Source organism: Oncorhynchus nerka, linkage group LG26 (assembly GCF_034236695.1).
Source record: "Oncorhynchus nerka isolate Pitt River linkage group LG26, Oner_Uvic_2.0, whole genome shotgun sequence".
NCBI classification, from domain to species: Eukaryota; Metazoa; Chordata; class Actinopteri; order Salmoniformes; family Salmonidae; genus Oncorhynchus; species Oncorhynchus nerka.
In genome coordinates, this window is record NC_088421.1 from 51,877,476 (window position 1) to 51,895,480 (window position 18,005).

At 41.2% G+C, this 18,005-nt stretch overlaps 2 protein-coding genes across 2 annotated transcripts in view; both read right to left on the minus strand.

The window, feature by feature from the left end:
- Positions 1-18,005, minus strand: part of LOC135564809 (NACHT, LRR and PYD domains-containing protein 3-like) — a 130,717-nt gene that overhangs the window by 89,837 nt on the left and 22,875 nt on the right. The gene's annotated exons all lie outside the window — the stretch shown is intronic.
- LOC135564799 (NACHT, LRR and PYD domains-containing protein 12-like) overlaps positions 1-18,005 on the minus strand; it is a 55,822-nt gene that overhangs the window by 34,867 nt on the left and 2,950 nt on the right. The window contains exons 2-7 of the mRNA XM_065010854.1: positions 10,663-10,779; positions 9,995-10,079; positions 9,639-9,867; positions 6,239-8,036; positions 5,779-5,952; positions 2,161-2,334 (exon numbers count right to left, since the gene is read on the minus strand). Coding sequence (XP_064866926.1) covers positions 2,161-2,334; positions 5,779-5,952; positions 6,239-8,036; positions 9,639-9,867; positions 9,995-10,079; positions 10,663-10,779 — 2,577 coding nt within the window. The remainder of the gene's footprint in view (positions 1-2,160; positions 2,335-5,778; positions 5,953-6,238; positions 8,037-9,638; positions 9,868-9,994; positions 10,080-10,662; positions 10,780-18,005) is intronic.

An 18,005-nucleotide genomic window follows, 5' to 3' on the forward strand; every position in this document is an offset into this window, starting at 1 on the left:
ACAGTCGTGGCCAAAAGTTTTGAGAATTACACAAATATTAATTTTCACAATGTCTGCTGCCTCAGTTTGTATGATGGCAATTTGCATTTACTGCAGAATGTTATGAAGAGTGAGCAGATTAATTTAAATTAATTGCAATGTCCCTCTTTGCCATGCAAATTAACTTAATCCCCCAAAAACATTTCCACTGCATTTCAGCCCTGCCACAAAAGGACCTGCTGACATCATGTCAGTGATTCTCTCATTAACACAGGTGTGAGTGTTGACGAGGACAAGGCTGGAGATCACTCTGTCACGCTGATTGAGTTTGAATACCAGACTGGAAGCTTCAAAAGGAGGGTGGTGCTTGGAATCTTTGTTCTTCCTCTGTTGACTATGGTTAACTGCAAATTAACACGTGCCATCATCATTGCTTTGCACAATAAGGGCTTCACAGGCAAGGATATTGCTGCCAGTAAGATTGCACCTAAATCAACCATTTATTGGATAATCAAGAACCTCAAGGAGAGCGGTTCAATTGTTGTGAAGAAGTATCCAGTGCGCTCAAGAAAGTCCAGCAAGCGCCAGGACCGTCTCCTAAAGTTGATTCAGCTGCGGGATCGGGGCACCACCAGTACAGAACTTGCTCAGGAATGGCAGCAGGCAGGTGTGAGTGCATCTGCATGCACAGTGAGGCGAAGACTTTAGGAAGATGGCCTGGTGTCAAGAAGGGCAGCAAAGAAGCCACTTCTCTCCAGGAAAAACATCAGGGACAGACTGATATTCTGCAAAAGGTGCAGCGATTGGACTGCTGAGGACTGGGGTAAAGTCATTTTCTCTGATGAATCCCCTTTCTGATTGTTTGTGGCATCCGGAAAACAGCTTGTCCAGAGAAGTCAAGGTGAGCGCTACCATCAGTCCTGTGTCATGCCAATAGGAAAGCATCCTGAGACCATTCATGTGTGGGGTTGCTTCTCAGCCAAGGGAGTGGGTTCACTCACAATTTTGCCTAAGAACACGGCCATGAATAAAGAATGGTACCAACACATCCTCCGAGAGCAACTTCTTCCAACCATCCAGGAACAGTTTGGTGACGAACAATGCCTTTTCCAGCAAGATGGAGCATCTTGCCATAAGGAAAAACTAAGTGGCTTGGGGACAAAACATCAATATTTTGGGACCATGGCCAGGAGACTCCCCAGACCTTAATCACATTGAGAACTTGTGATCAATCCTCAAGAGGGGGGTGGATAAACAAAAACCGACAAATTCTGACAAACTCCAAGCATTGATTATGCAAGAATTGGCTGCCATCAGTCAGGATGTGGCCCTGAAGTTAATTGACAGCATGCCAGGGCGGATTGAAAAGGTCTTGAAAAAGAAGGGTCAACACTGCAAATATTGACTCTTTGCATCAACTTCATGTAATTGTCAATAAAAGCCTTTGACCCTTGTAATTATGCTTGTAATTATACTTCAGTATTCCATAGTAACATCTGACAAAAAATATCTAAAAACACCGAGGCAGCAGACTTTGTGAAAATTAATATTTGTGTCATTCTCAAAACTTTTGGCCACGACTGTACTGTCACCTACTGTCACCTACTGTCACCTACTGTCACCTACTGTCACCTACTATGGAACGTTCTATCTCAAATCCAAAATTCTGTTTAAATTTAAAACTGTCACAAAAGGTCTTGAAAAAGAAGGGTCCCCCTTCTTTCTGGTGCTGTCACACCAGCCTTCTCTTTGGCTCCCCCTCCTGTCCCTCCTGTCCCTCCTGTCCAGCTCAGGCGTTCGGCGTCGCCGGCCTTCTAGCTGCTGCCGAACCTGCTGCTGGCAAATACCCTTCACTCATCAACCCCGGACTTGTCTCGTCATCATTACACTCACCTGGTTCCAATCCCCACTCTATCACTGTATATATACTCCCTCTGTCATTTGTCTTTGTCGGTCATAGTAACAAAAATGGTATGCTTCACTGTCCAAACACATACAGTGTGGACTATGTAATCATTTGAAACATTATATCTCAAATCCAAAATGTTGGAGTACAGCACCACATGTAAAACTGTAAGCTTCACTGTCCAAACACATATGGTGTGGACTATGTGTGTCTGGTAAACACATGTGGATCTGGTGAACAGTTATCACTTGTTGACCAACTACAGGAATACTGACCTCAGAGTCTCCAGTTTACAGTGGGGATTCCCCAGTCCAGCAGAGAGCAGCTTCACTCCTGATTCCTTCAGGTCATTGTAGCTCAGGTCCAGCTCTCTCAGGTGTGAGGGGTTTGACTTCAGAGCTGAGACCAGAAAAACACAGCCTTCCTCTGTGACTCCACAGCCTGACAGCCTGACAAAGAGTAAAATCATATTAAAATCACACTGCTATTCTTTGGTGGTTTAAAAAATAGTGGCAGTATATTTTTCAACATTTTCAGATTGATCACTGTCCTGAAACGTGCAATATCTATTCATAAATTAATGTATCATTATTATGATTTATCATAATGTAACTTGTAGACAGAAACATTTATTGAACGAATATTTGAGTAGACTGTATTTGTATTTAATGTAATGGACAATGTAAATAGTTGAAATTCGTGAAGTGAAATGAAAAAATTACTTATAAAAAAAAAGAAAAAAAGAAAAAGAAAAGTGGTGCTTGCATATGTATTTACCCCCTTTGCTATGAAGCCACTAAATATGATCTGGTGCAACCAATTAACCAATCAACCAATTACCTTCAGAAGTCACATAATTAGTTGACGTTCACCTGTGTGCAATCTAAGTGTCACATGATCGGTCACATGATCTGAGTATAGATATGTAACCGATGTGAAATGGCTAGCTAGTTGGAGGTGGTGCGCGCTAGCGTTTCAAACGGTGACGTCACTCGCTCAGAGACCTTGAAGTAGTTGTTCCCCTTGCCCTGCAAGGGCCGCAACTTTTGTGGCGCGATGGGTAACGATGCTTCGTGGGTGTCAGATGTTGATGTGTGCAGAGCCCAGGTAGGGGTGGGGAGAGGGACGGAAGCTATACTGTTACATATACACCTGTTCTGAAAGGCCACAACACCACTAAGCAAGAGGCACTACCAAATAAGCACCACCATGAAGACCAAGGAGCTCTCCATACAGGTCAGGGACAATGTTGTGGAGAAGTACAGATCAGGGTTGGGTTATAAAAAAATATCTGAAACTTTGAACATTCCACGGAGCACCATTAAATCCAACAAACCTGCCAAGAGAAGGCCGCCCACCAAAACTCACGGACCAGGCAAGGAGGACATTAATCAGAGAGGCAACAAAGAGACCAAAGATAACACTGAAGGAGCTGCAAAGCGCCACAGTGGAGAGTATCTGTCCATAGGACCACTTTAAGCCGTACACTCCAAAGAGCTAGGATTTATGGAAGAGTGGCCAGAAAAAAGCCATTGCTTAAAGAAAAGAAAAGAATAAGCAAACATGTTCGATGTTCGCCAAAAGGCACGTGGGAGACTCCAAACAGGTACTCTGGTCAGATGAGACTAAAATTGAGCCTTTTGTTCATCAAGAAAACCGCTATCACCCCTAGAATACCATCCACACAGTGAAGCATGGTGGTGGCAGCATCATGCTGTGGGGTGTCACCAGCAGGGAATTCTTGAGGGAAACCTGTTTCAGTCTTCCAGACATTTGAGACTGGGATGGAGGTTTACATTCCAGCAGGACAATGCCCCTAAGCATACTGCTAAAGCAACACTCGTGGTTTCAGGGGAAACATTTTAAATGTATTGGAATGGCCTAGTCAAAGCCCAGACCTCAATCCAATTGAGAATCTGTAGTATGACTTAAAGATAGCTGTACACCAGCAGAACCATTCCAACTTGAAGGAGCTGGATGTGCCAACCTTACAGAGACAGACCCCAAGAGACTTACAGCTGTAATTGCTGCAAAAGGTGGCTCTACAAAGTATTGACTTTGGGGGGGTGAATAGTTATGCACACACAAGTTTTCAGTTTTTCTGTCTTATTTCTTGTTTGTTTCACAATAAAAATATTTTGCATCTTCAAAGTGGTAGACATGTTGTGTAAATCAAATGATAGACATTTTAATTCCAGGTTGTAAGGCAACAAAATAGGAAACATGCCAAGGGGGTGGATACTTTCGCAAGCCACTGTATCTGTTTCACCATTAGAAAAATGTATCAACTCCCCCTATTTGAAGAAGTCATAAATATTCTGAAAAGAGGTTGACGATTAATTGGCATGGTCGATGAAGTAGGGCCGACTTCAAGTCTTCATAACAATCGGTAATCTGCATTTTTGGACGTCAATTATGGCCGATTAAATTCCACGAGGAAACTGCATGACAGGCTGACCACCTGTCAGTAAGTTGCTAGCTAACATTAAACTTCTCTTATAAAAAACAATCACTCTTCACATAATCACTAGTTAACTACACATGGTTGATGATATTACTAGTTTAACTAGCTTGCCCTGCGTTGCATATAATCAATGCGGTGCCTGTTAATTTATCATTGAATCACAGCCTGCTTCAACTTGTGATGGTTAAACATAAGTGCATTGCCGAAAAACGCACAATCTTTGCACAAATGTACCTAACCATAAACGTCAAGGGCTTTCTTAAAATGAATACACAGAAGTATATATTTTTAAACCTGCATATTTAGTTAAAAGAAATTCATGTTAGAAGGCAATATTAACTAGGTAATTGTGTCACTTCTCTTGCGTTGTGCAGAGTCAGGGTATATGCAGCAGTTTGGACCGCCTGGCTCGTTGCAAACTAATTTGCCAGAATTCTACATAATCATGACATAACATTGAAGGTTGTGCAATGTAACAGCAATATTTAGACTTAGGGTCGCCACCCGTTCGATAAAATACGGACCAATAGAGAGAAATAGTCAATGTGTCATTATTCCTATAATAACTAAAACATAAAACTTCTTAACTGGGAATATCATATGTTCTGAGCAAGGAACTTAACATTCATATGTTCTGAGCAAGGAACTTAACATTCATATGTTCTGAGCAAGGAATTTAACATTCATATTTTCTGACCAAGGAATTTAACATTCATATGTTCTGACCAAGGAATTTAACATTCATATGTTCTGACCAAGGAATTTAACATTCATATGTTCTGACCAAGGAATTTAACATTCATATGTTCTGACCAAGGAATTTAACATTCATATGTTCTGACCAAGGAACTTAACATTCATATGTTCTGAGCAAGGAACTTAACATTCATATGTTCTGACCAAGGAACTTAAATGTTAGCGTTTTTACATGGCACATGTTGCACTTTTAGTTTCTTCTCCAACACTGTGTTTTGGCCAATTAATCGGTATCGGCGTTGAAAAATCATAATCGGTCCCATCTAAATCTGACCAATTCACTTATAGTGTATTAAAGTTATCAAAAGTATAGTATTTGGACCCATATTCTTTGAACGTAATGACTACATCAAGCCTGTGACTGCCATGATTGAGAAAGATCATTAATGAATCATGAATAATAATGAGTGAGGGAATCATGAATAATAATGGATAAAACAAATAATGGCTACAACAAAACCTCTCACCTTTAACCTCAAATAAAATGTTAGATTATGAAACATTATATCTGAAATCCAAAATGCTGGAGTACAGCACCACATTTAAAACAGTAAGCTTCACTGTCCAAACACATATGGTGTGGACTATGTGTGTCTGATAAACACATGTGGATCTGGTGAATGTGGATCTGGTGAACAGTTATCACTTGTTGACCAACTACAGGAATACTGACCTCAGCGTCTCCAGTTTACAGTAGGGATTCCCCAGTCCAGCAGAGAGCAGCTTCACTCCTGAATCCTTCAGGTCATTGTTACTCAGATCCAGCACTCTCAGGTGTGAGGGGTTTGACTCCAGAGCTGAGACCAGAGAAGCACAGCCTTCCTCTGTGACTCCACAGCCTGACAGCCTGACAAAGAGATCATCATGACTTCACAAACACACTGTTAATTTAACACCAGTAGTATAGAAGGACAATGGTAGATGCATTTGGTTTATTCTCTCAAACAAGATATAGATTAATCTTCCGTCTCTTAGAATTGTATGGTCATATTGTACAACTAATGTGAAAATCAATTAATTTATTCAATATGTTTTCCAACATAATAATATAGACATATTACAATACATATTTTTCCCTAAACTGAATATTTCTTCCCGATGATTAGTTCTTATATGTCATTTTATGTACTCACAGAACAGCTCTGGAGGCTTTGACCACTGGCAGCAACCTCAGAAGACCTTCCTTTGACCTGGAGTATTTCTTCAGGTCAAACACATCCAGCTCCTTTTCTGAAGTCAGCAACACAAAGACCAGAGCTGACCACTGTGCAGGTGACAGGTTGGGTTTTGTGAGACTTCCTGAGCTCAGGTAGCTTTGGATCTCCTCCACTAGAGACTGGTCATTCAGTTCATTCAGACAGTGGAACAGATTGATGCACCTCTCTGGAGAGGGATTCTCCCTGATCTTCTCCTTGATGTACTCGACTGTTTTTTTATGGCTCTGTGAGCTGCTTCTTGTCTTTGTCAGTAGACCTCGTAAGTGCTTCTGATTGGACTCCATGGAGAGGCCCAGAAGGAAGCGGAGGAAAAGGTCCAGGTTTCCTGTCTCACTTTGTAAGGCTTTATCCACAGCACTCTTGTAGACAGTAACTTTATGCTTGTCTCTGAACAGCACAGAAAGGTTCCTGGATGTTGATTGAGGTTTGGCCATTAGATTCTCATTGTTGTTGGTGAATGAGAGGAACACATATACAGCAGCCATAAACTCCTGAATGCTCAGATGCACGAAGCAGTACATTTTGTCCTGGTACAGCCCACATTCCTCTTCAAAGAGCTGTGTGCACAACCCTGAGTACACCGAGGCTTCATTGACATCAATGCCAGCCTCCTTCAGGTCTTCTTCATAGAAAATCAGATTGCCATTCACAAGCTGTTGAAAAGCCAGTTTTCCCAGTGACAGAATGCTCTCTTTATTCCAGTGTGGACCTGTCTCTTCTTTCCCAAGATACTTTTCATTCTTCTGTTTGGTATGAAACACCACAAGGTGTGTGTACATCTCAGTCAGAGTCTTGGGCATCTCTTCTCTCTTATGTTTCAGCATGTGTTCAAGGACTATTGCAGAAATCCAACAGAAGACTGGAATGTGGCACATGATGTGGAGGCTCCTTGATGTCTTTATGTGTAAGATGATTCTGCTGGACAGGTCCTCATCACTGAATCTCTTCCTGAAGTACTCCTCCTTCTGCGGGTCATTGAACCCTCGTACCTCTGTCACCTGGTCAACACATGCTGCAGGGATCTTATTGGCTGCTGCAGGTCGGGTAGTTATCCAGAGGAGAGCAGAGGGAAGCAGATTTCCCTTGATGAGATTTGTCAGCAGAACATCCACTGAGGTTGACCTTGTGAGGTCACAACAGATCTTGTTCTTCTGGAAGTCTAGGGGCAGTCGGCACTCATCCAGACCATCAAAGATGAACAGAACTTTGTACTTGTCGAGGTTGGAGATTCTTGATTGTTTGGTCTCCATTGAGAAGTGATTAAGAAGTTCAATAAAAGTGTGTTTGTCCTCTTTCATCAAATTCAGCTCCCGGAAAGGGAAGGAAAACACAAATTGGACATCCTGATTTGCTTTTCCTTCAGCCCAGTCCAGAATGAACTTCTGCACAGAGACTGTTTTTCCAATGCCAGCGACTCCCTTTGTCAGCACAGTTCTGATAAGTTTGTCTTGTCCAGTTAAGGGTTTGAAGATGTCGTTACATTTGATTGCAGTCTCTGGTCTTGCTTGTTTCCTGGTTGTTGTCTCAATCTGTCTCAGCTCATGTTCATTATTGACCTCTCCTGTTCCACCCTCTGTCATGTAGAGCTCTGTGTAGATCTTATTGAGAAGTGTTGGGTTTCCTTGTTTAGCGATCCCCTCAAATACACATTGAAACTTCTTCTTTAGATTAGATTTGAGTTCACGTTGGCAAATCACAGCAAGCTCATCTGAATCTAGAAATAACACAGAGGATATTAATATTAGTCTGTTTTGATAACTACAGTATATTTGGACTGTTATAACGTTTTTAATTTAATCATTTATTATTTTGACTGGTGTGACTGATTATATTATTATTGGTATTATTGAGTGAGCTTTGGCAAATGGAGGCAAGCAACATCAGCTTCATCATAAGAGCTGTTTATGATGTGCTTCCATCACCAAAAAATCTACATCAATGGTATGGCGAGGACTCGACCTGCCCCCTCTGCCCAGCTCCAGCGACTCTCAGGCATATAATGACAGGTTGCAAGACCAGCCTCTCACAAGGCCGCTACACCTGGAGGCACAATCAGGTCCTCAAGAGCCTGGCTGCAGCACTTGAGACCAAGAGGAGTGCAACCAATTCATTACCTCCAAAAACAAGCAATCCCGTCAAAACAACAACATTCATCCGGGAGGGACAGAAAAGGCCCAATTATTCCTCCTACAAAGCCAGAAACTGGACACCTAGCCATGGCCCGGGACTGGAAGATGCTTGTCCATATTGGCCAGCAACTCATTTTTCCACCTGAGATTGCTTCTACCAACCTTAGGCCAGACATGGTACTCTGGTCCCCTTCACGAAAGGCTGTGTACATCATAGAGCTCACAGTCCCGTGGGAAAACTCTGTTGAAGAGGCCTACGAGCGTAAGAAACTGCATTACACAGAGTTGGCAGCAGACGCAACTCAGCGTGGCCGGAATGCAAAAGTCTGGCTAGTTGAAGAAGGATGCAGAGGATTCGTGGCTTCTTCCATCATCAGGTTGCTGAAAGAACTTGGAATCCATGGACAGGCTCTGCGGCAGACCGTCAGAGCAGTTTCTCAAGCAGCTGAAAGAGGCAGTGGATCTGGATCAAACGGAAGGACCCTTTCTGGGCTATAACTTCATGACCCCCCACCCCCACCTGAGAACCCAATTCAGATCCCTCCAACTTGAGGAGGGCATATGAGGTATGCGGTCAGCTGTATGGCTGGCTCAGGGAAGAGGACGCCCCTGCCTTGCATAGTCCCGTGGGACATCTTAATTGGGCATGGGACACAAGCTAAGGCTTGATCACCCTTTAGCTGGCCACCTTTGATGAGGGTGTTTAGTGATTAAAGGCCGAAACACCCACTGATTCGAAGGCACACTACTGAGGATGTGTCCCAAAAATTGACATCTTACCCCAGTCTAAGAAATAAACCTCCCATGCCACTCTGTCAACATCACGGCAAATCTCATGCGAGTGCATTCCATCTATTGGCACAATGGACAGTTTTTAACATCTTGTCCCGTGTTTTATGATTCTTATTGATGGTATTATTTATGCATTCCATCTATTGGCACAATGGACAGTTTTTAACATCTCGTCCCATGTTTTATGATTCTTATTGATGGTATTATTTATGTTGTCTCTCTCTCATTCTAAATGAATCAACACAACACATTCCTGCTGCTACTTGTTGAGGTCATTAGGTGTTGCGTTAAGACTGCTACAATATCATTGAGTTACACAGCTACTTTAGCTGTACTTTAGCTACAGCTTTTAAATGTTATAAAACATCATTCAACATGAGGCAGACAGATCTTACATTTCTCCAGTGTGTCAGCAAGCTCCTTCTGGTTCATTTTCCTCAGGATGTGCAGTGTGATCTTCAGAGCCCCCTCTCTGGCACTGCTCTCCTGCTTCTCATCTTCAGGGTCCACCATTTCCTTGTCCTGCTTCTGACTCTCAAAGCCTTGTGGGAGTTCTGCACTAAGAATCCTCTTGAACATCTTCAGTTCGTTCTTCACAAATGTCATAATATTCTCTTCAAGCAACTGTAGTAATTAAATAAATCAGTTAAGCAAGAGACTAAATGCTTCTCATTAACACATTAATGAATGATTGACAGATCAACTTTACTTGAGGTAAACAAAAACAAATGTACACAACAGGACCACATACACTGAATATGGAGGCCAGGTCTGTTTGATGACTCTGGGAAGACTGACCACTGAGAATCTCTGACTCTGATCTCTCCTGTTGGTTTCTGTGGACACAACATCCAAGGAGAACACACACACACACACACACACACACACACACACACACACACACACAGGAGGGAATGTTGTGTTTGTCACGATCGTTATAGTCAGTAGACCAAGATGCAGCGTTGTTTAGTTCCATCCTCTTTAATATGAAGTGAAACTCAAAGAAAACAAATAGAAAACGAAACGTGAAGCTGCTATAATGCTCACAGGCAACTATACATAGTGAAGATCCCACAAAGCACAAAGGGGAAATGGCTGCCTAAATATGATCCCCAATCAGAGACAACAATAAACGGCTGCCTCTGATTGGGAACCATACCAGGCCAACATAGAAATATAATCACCTAGATGACCCATCCTAGTCACACCCCGACCTAACCAACATAGACAATAAAAAGCTCTCTATGGTCTATGGCGTGACAGTGTTTGTTTATTATTGTTTTAGGACTACGAAAATGGACAAAAGATTAGCATATGGATTATGAAATAAACCAAAATGAAATGGGAAAATGTGAGAGGAGAAATGACAAGAGACAGTGTTCTTTAACTCACTGACCAGGACCCATGAGTTCGTCTTACCTTTGTTCAGTAGAAAAGTCTCCCTCTCTAAACTTTATAGGTTGTTTCATAGACCGGTCACTCTTCATGGACACACAGCTGGGAACAGGGGAGGCTGGTCTCTCCTGCCTGATTGGACTTCAACACAACAGAGACAAACATTACATCTCTCATCAACTCTGAGCTCAGACAGGAAAACATAAGAATAGTTCAATTACAAAACACTACATATCCATTTTTCAGAAACGTTCATAAAATAGCTTTTTTTATCTAAAAGAAATTATGAAAGAGATTGTTGTGTTTTTTCACTACTTAATCATGACATGGTGTTGCTCAATGACAGCTATGTATTTGTTTAACCTGTTCAACCTATGGGGGCACTATGTCATTATTGGATAAAAAGACCCGTTTTAAGCGCAATATTTTGTCACGAAAAGATGCTTGACTATGCATGGAATTGACAGCCTTGGAAAGACAAAACTCTGACGTCTCCAAAACTGCAAAGATATTATCTGTGAGTGGCCCAGAACTAATGCAACAGGCGAAACCAAGATGAAGTTTCATACAGGAAATGCCCCAGATTCTGAAGGCGCTGTGTTCCAATGTCTCCTTATATGGCTGTGAATGCGCCAGGAATGAGCCTGCGGTTTCTGTCTATTCCCCGAGGGTTCTGCAGCATTGTGACGTGTTTGTAGGCATATCATTGGAAGACCATAAGAGACTACATTTACCTGGTGTCCCGCCCGGTGTCCTGTGTGCGTAATCTGTAGGTCCATGCGCGTTCCATTTATTCAGAAGAGAAAGTAAACTGCCACGATGGATTTTATCGTCGATAGATATGTGAAAAACACCTTGAGGATTGATTCTAAACATCGGTTTGCCATGTTTCTGTCGATATTATGGAGTTAATTTGGAAAAAAGTTCGCGTTTTAATGACTTAATATATATATTTATTTTTTCCCTCCCCAAATGTGATGAACAAAACGGAGCGATTAGTCGACACAAATAATATTTTTTGTAAAAACGGAACATTTGCTATCTAACAGAGTCTCCTCATTGAAAACATCTGAAGTTCTTCAAAGGTAAATTATTTTATTTGAAATCTTTTCTGTTTTTTTGTGGAAAATGTTGCATGCTGAATGCTAGGCTTAATGCAATGCTAGGCTATCAATACTCTTACACAAATGCTTGTTTAGCTATGGTTCAAAAGCATATTTTGAAAATCTGAGATGACAGTGTTGTTAACAAAAGGCTAAGCTTGAGAGCAAATAGATTAATTTCATTTCATTTGCGATTTTCATGAATAGTTAACGTTGTGTTATGCTAATGAGCTTGCGGATAGATTTACACAATCCTGGATACAGGTTTTTTTTCGTAGCTAAACGTGACGCAGAAAACGGAGCGATTTGTCCTAAAAAATAATCTTTCAGGAAAAACTGAACATTTGCTATCTGAGAGTCTCCTCATTGAAAACATCCGAAGTTCTTCAAAGGTAAATGATTTTATTTGAATGCTTTTTCTGTTTTTTATGGAAAATGTTGCCTGCTGAATGCTAACGCTAAATGCTAAGCTAAATGCTCCGTTAGCTATCAATACTGTTACACAAATGCTTGTTTTGCAATGGTTGAGAAGCATATTTTGAAAATCTGAGATGACAGTGTTGTTAACTCAAGGCTAAGCTTGAGAGCAAATAGATTAATTTAATTTCATTTGCGATTTTCATGAATAGTTAACGTTGCGTTATGGTAATGAGCTTGAGGCTGTAGTCACGATACCGGATCCGGGATGGCTCGACACAAGAAGTTAAAATCTATCACTTGATGGTTTCACTTGAGAGTGACAAATGATCATGTTTTTTAGCAAAATGATAAATATATATATATATATATATATCTGCCTCACTCTCAGAGAAATCAGTAGTACTGCTAGGTTTTACACAGTAATAATATATATCTGCCTCACTCTCAGAGAAATCAGTGGTACTGCTAGGTTTTACACAGTAATAATATATATCTGCCTCACTCTCAGAGAAATCAGTAGTACTGCTAGGTTTTACACAGTAATAATATATATCTGCCTCACTCTCAGAGAAATCAGTAGTACTGCTAGGTTTTACACAGTAATAATATATATCTGCCTCACTCTCAGAGAAATCAGTAGTACTGCTAGGTTTTACACAGTAATAATATATATCTGCCCCACTCTCAGAGAATCAGTAGTACTGCTAGGTTTTACACAGTAATAATATATATCTGCCCCACTCTCAGAGAATCAGTAGTACTGCTAGGTTTTACACAGTAATAATATATATCTGCCCCACTCTCAGAGAATCAGTAGTACTGCTAGGTTTTACACAGTAATAATATATATCTGCCCCACTCTCAGAGAATCAGTAGTACTGCTAGGTTTTATACAGTAATAATATATATCTGCCCCACTCTCAGAGAATCAGTAGTACTGCTAGGTTTTACACAGTAATAATATATATCTGCCTCACTCTCAGTGAAATCAGTAGTACTGCTAGGTTTTACACAGTAATAATATATATCTGCCCCACTCTCAGTGAAATCAGTAGTACTGCTATATATCTGCCTCACTCTCAGTGAAATCAGTAGTACTGCTAGGTTTTACACAGTAATAATATATATCTGCCTCACTCTCAGAGAAATCAGTAGTACTGCTAGGTTTTACACAGTAATAATATATATCTGCCTCACTCTCAGAGAAATCAGTAGTACTGCTAGGTTTTACACAGTAATAATATATATCTGCCTCACTCTCAGAGAAATCAGTAGTACTGCTAGGTTTTACACAGTAATAATATATATCTGCCTCACTCTCAGAGAAATCAGTAGTACTGCCAGGTTTTACACAGTAATAATATATATCTGCCTCACTCTCAGAGTAATCAGTAGTACTGCTAGGTTTTACACAGTAATAATATATATCTGCCTCACTCTCAGAGAAATCAGTAGTACTGCTAGGTTTTACACAGTAATAATATATATCTGCCCCACTCTCAGAGAATCAGTAGTACTGCTAGGTTTTACACAGTAATAATATATATCTGCCTCACTCTCAGAGAAATCAGTAGTACTGCTAGGTTTTACACATTAATAATATATATCGGTTTTACAGAGTCAAATGTGACCGACCGTTTTATGTACCGAAATTTGAAGTTTTTTTTACATTGGTAAAAATAGAGACTCAGGGCTAGACACTAAAATATCATACACTACAGTTGAGGAACAATGGGAAAGTAATTCTGCTTTGAACATTGATAAACTTGTAACTTCACTTTTGAGAAAATGTCCATTGAATGTTTTGGTACCTACTGGAGAGGTCTTCTTTGTCTACAGGGCTGTTACTTTGGCAGATAATGTCACCCATCTAAATAAATAATTTAATATATCTATATATATAATTAACTAAATGTATGGTGTTGTTGGTTTATGTCAGGTTCATTGTTTTTTATGCTATAAATGGTTATTTTATGGTTGTAAGTGGTAAAATAAACTAAAAAATGTTATATAATTACTACTTTAGTAAGGAATTACACATTATTCAGTAGACTGGTTTACGTGTTGCTGTGCGTTTTGTTGCCAACCTTACTTTGCTACCTGACAACTTTACGGTTTTTACTTTTTAATTACCGTTTATACTTTTGGTTTTCCCCTCAACTTTTTTTTCCCCATTCAACTTTTTCACTCCGGACGCTTTATCTGGACATGGTTCGTCAGGACCTCCAACAGCCGAAATAGCTAAGTAGTAACATTAACATGATGCCTTCTAATTGCAGTCGCTGCACTGATAATGTACAGGAGAACGATCGCCTTATGGCGAGGATAGCTGTGCTTCAAGCCCAGCTTCAGACGCAATCGTTAGGCAAGGGTAATTTCAGTGTAGGAAAGGAAGAAACAGCGTCTGTGCCACCAGTAAGTACAGATGGTAACGTTAGTATAAATCCCCTCGCACGGTCCCCGCAGCCGGACAACTTTCTCACGGTTTCTGGAGGGAAATGCTGTAGGAACGCTCAACCGGTGTCGGTCATTCAGCCGACAGAAACTTTCAACCGGTTTTCCCCATTAAGCAGCTAGTCGGAGTCAGAGGCCGAGCCTTCTCTTGTCTCTACTCCTCCCGTTACGGGGTCTGAGACGCCGAAGCTTCCCACAATTAGCTCTGACAAATTGAAAACTCTAGTCATTGGCAACTCCATTACCCGCAGTATTAGACTTAAAACGAATCATCCAGCGATCATACACTGTTTACCAGGGGGCAGGGCTATCGACGTTAAAGCTAATCTGAAGATGCTGCTGGCTAAAGCTAAAACTGGCGAGTGTAGAGTATAGAGATATTGTTATCCATGTCTGCACCAACGATGTTAGGATGAAACAGTCAGAGATCACCAAGCGCAACATAGCTTCAGCGTGTACATCAGCTAGAAAAATGTGTCGGCATCGAGTAATTGCCTCTGGCCCCCTCCCAGTTAGGGGGAGTGATGAGCTCTACAGCAGAGTCTCACAACTCAATCGCTGCTTGAAAACTGTTTTCTGCCCCTCCCAAAATATAGAATTTGTGTGTAATTGGCCCTCTTTCTGGGACTCACCCACAAACAGGACCAAGCCTGATCCGCTGAGGAGTGACGGACTCCATCCTAGCTGGAGGGGTGCTCTCATCTTATCTACCAACATAGACAGGGCTCTAACTCCTCTAGCTCCACAATGAAATAGGGTGCAGACCATGCAGCAGGCTGTTAGCCAGCCTGCCAGCATAGTGGAGTCTGCCACCAGCACAGTCAGCGTAGTCAGCTCAGCTATCCCCATTGAGATCGTGTCTGTGCCTCGACCTAGGTTGGGCAAAACTAAACATGGCGGTGTTCGCCTTAGAAATCTCACTAGGATAAAGACCTCCTCCATTCCTGTCATTATTGAAAGAGATCATGATACCTCACATCTCAAAATAGGGCAACTTAATGTTTACATCCCTTACTTCAAAGGCAATTATAGTCAATGAACTAATCACTGATCATAATCTTGATGTGATTGGCCTGACTGAAACATGGCTTAAGCCTGATGAATTTACTATGTTAAATGAGGCCTCACCACACTAGTGACCATATTTTTATTTTTTTATTTTTTTTATTTCACCTTTATTTAACCAGGTAGGCAAGTTGAGAACAAGTTCTCATTTACAATTGCGACCTGGCCAAGATAAAGCAAAGCAGTTCGACAGATACAACGACATAGAGTTACACATGGAGTAAAACAAACATACAGTCAATAATACAGTATAAACAAGTCTATATACAATGTGAGCAAATGAGGTGAGAAGTGAGATGAAGGCAAAAAAGGCCATGGTGGCAAAGTAAATACAATATAGCAAGTTAAACACTGGAATGGTAGTTTTGCAATGGAAGAATGTGCAAGGTAGAAATAAAAATAATGGGGTGCAAAGGAGCAAAATAAAAAAATTAATTAAATACAGTTGGGAAAGAGGTAGTTGTTTGGGCTAAATTATAGGTGGGCTATATCCCCCGTGCATCCCGCAAAGGCGGATGTGTTGCTAACATTTACGAGAGCAAATTTCAATTTACAAAAAAAAATGACGTTTTCGTCTTTTGAGCTTCTAGTCATGAAATCTATGCAGCCTACTCAATCACTTTTTATAGCTACTGTTTACAGGCCTCCTGGGCCATATACAGCGTTCCTCATTGAGTTCCCTGAATTCCTATCGGACCTTGTAGTCATAGCAGATAATATTCAAATTTTTGGTGACTTTAATATTCACATGGAAAAGTCCACAGACCCACTCCAAAAGGCTTTCGGAGCCATCATCGACTCAGTGGGTTTTGTCCAACATGTCTCTGGACCTACTCACTGTCAAGGTCATACTCTGGACCTAGTTTTGTCCCATGGAATAAATGTTGTGGATCTTAATGTTTTTTCTCATAATCCTGGACTATCGGACCACCATTTTATTACGTTTGCAATTGCAACAAATAATCTGCTCAGACCCCAACCAAGGAACATCAAAAGTCGTGCTATAAATTCACAGACAACACAAAGATTCCTTGATGCCCTTCCAGACTCCCTCTGTCTACCCAAGGACGCCAGAGGACAAAAATCAGTTAACCACCTAACTGAGGACCTCAATTTAACCTTGCACAATACCCTAGATGCAGTTGCACCCCTAAAAACTAAAAACATTTCTCATAAGAAACTAGCTCCCTGGTATACAGAAAATACTTGAGCTCTGAAGCAAGCTTCCAGAAAATTGGAACGGAAATGGCGCCACACCAAACTGGAAGTCTTCCGACTAGCTTGGAAAGACAGTACCGTGCAGTATCGAAGAGCCCTGACTGCTGCTCCACCAAACTGGAAGTATTCCGACTAGCTTGGAAGGACGGTACCGTGCAGTATCGAAGAGCCCTGACTGCTGCTCCACCAAACTGGAAGTCTTCCGACTAGCTTGGAAGGACGGTACCGTGCAGTATCGAAGAGCCCTGACTGCTGCTCCACCAAACTGGAAGTCTTCCGACTAGCTTGGAAAGACGATACCGTGCAGTATCGAAGAGCCCTGACTGCTGCTCCACCAAACTGGAAGTCTTCCGACTAGCTTGGAAAGACAGTACCGTGCAGTATCGAAGAGCCGTTAATGCTGTTCGATCATCCTATTTTTCCAACTTAATTGAGGAAAATAAGAACAATCCGAAATTCCTTTTTGATACTGTCACAAAGCTAACTAAGAAGCAGCATTCCCCAAGAGAGGATGGCTTTCACTTCAGCAGTAATAAATTCATGAACTTCTTTGAGGAAAAGATCATGATTATTAGAAAGCAAATTACGGACTCCTCTTTAAATCTGCGTATTCCCTCAAAGCTCAGTTGTCCTGAGTCTGCACAACTCTGCCAGGACCTAGGATCAAAAGAGACACTCAAGTGTTTTAGTACTATATCCCTTGAAACAATGATGAAAATAGTCATGGCCTCTAAACCTTCAAGCTGTATACTGGACCCTATTCCAACTAAAGTACTGAAAGAGCTGCTTCCTGTGCTTGGCCCTCCTATGTTGAACATAATAAACGGCTCTCTATCCACCGGATGTGTAGCAAACTCACTAAAAGTGGCAGTAATAAAGCCTCTCTTAAAAAAGCCCAACCTTGACCGAGAAAATATAAAAAACTATCGGCCTATATCAAATCTTCCATTCCTCTCAAAAGTTTTAGAAAAGGCTGTTGCGCAGCAACTCACTGCCTTCCTGCAGACAAACAATGTATACAAAATGCAATAGCACTGAGACTGCACTTGTGAAGGTGGTAAATGACCTTTTAATGGCATCAGACCGAGGCTCTGCATCTGTCCTCGT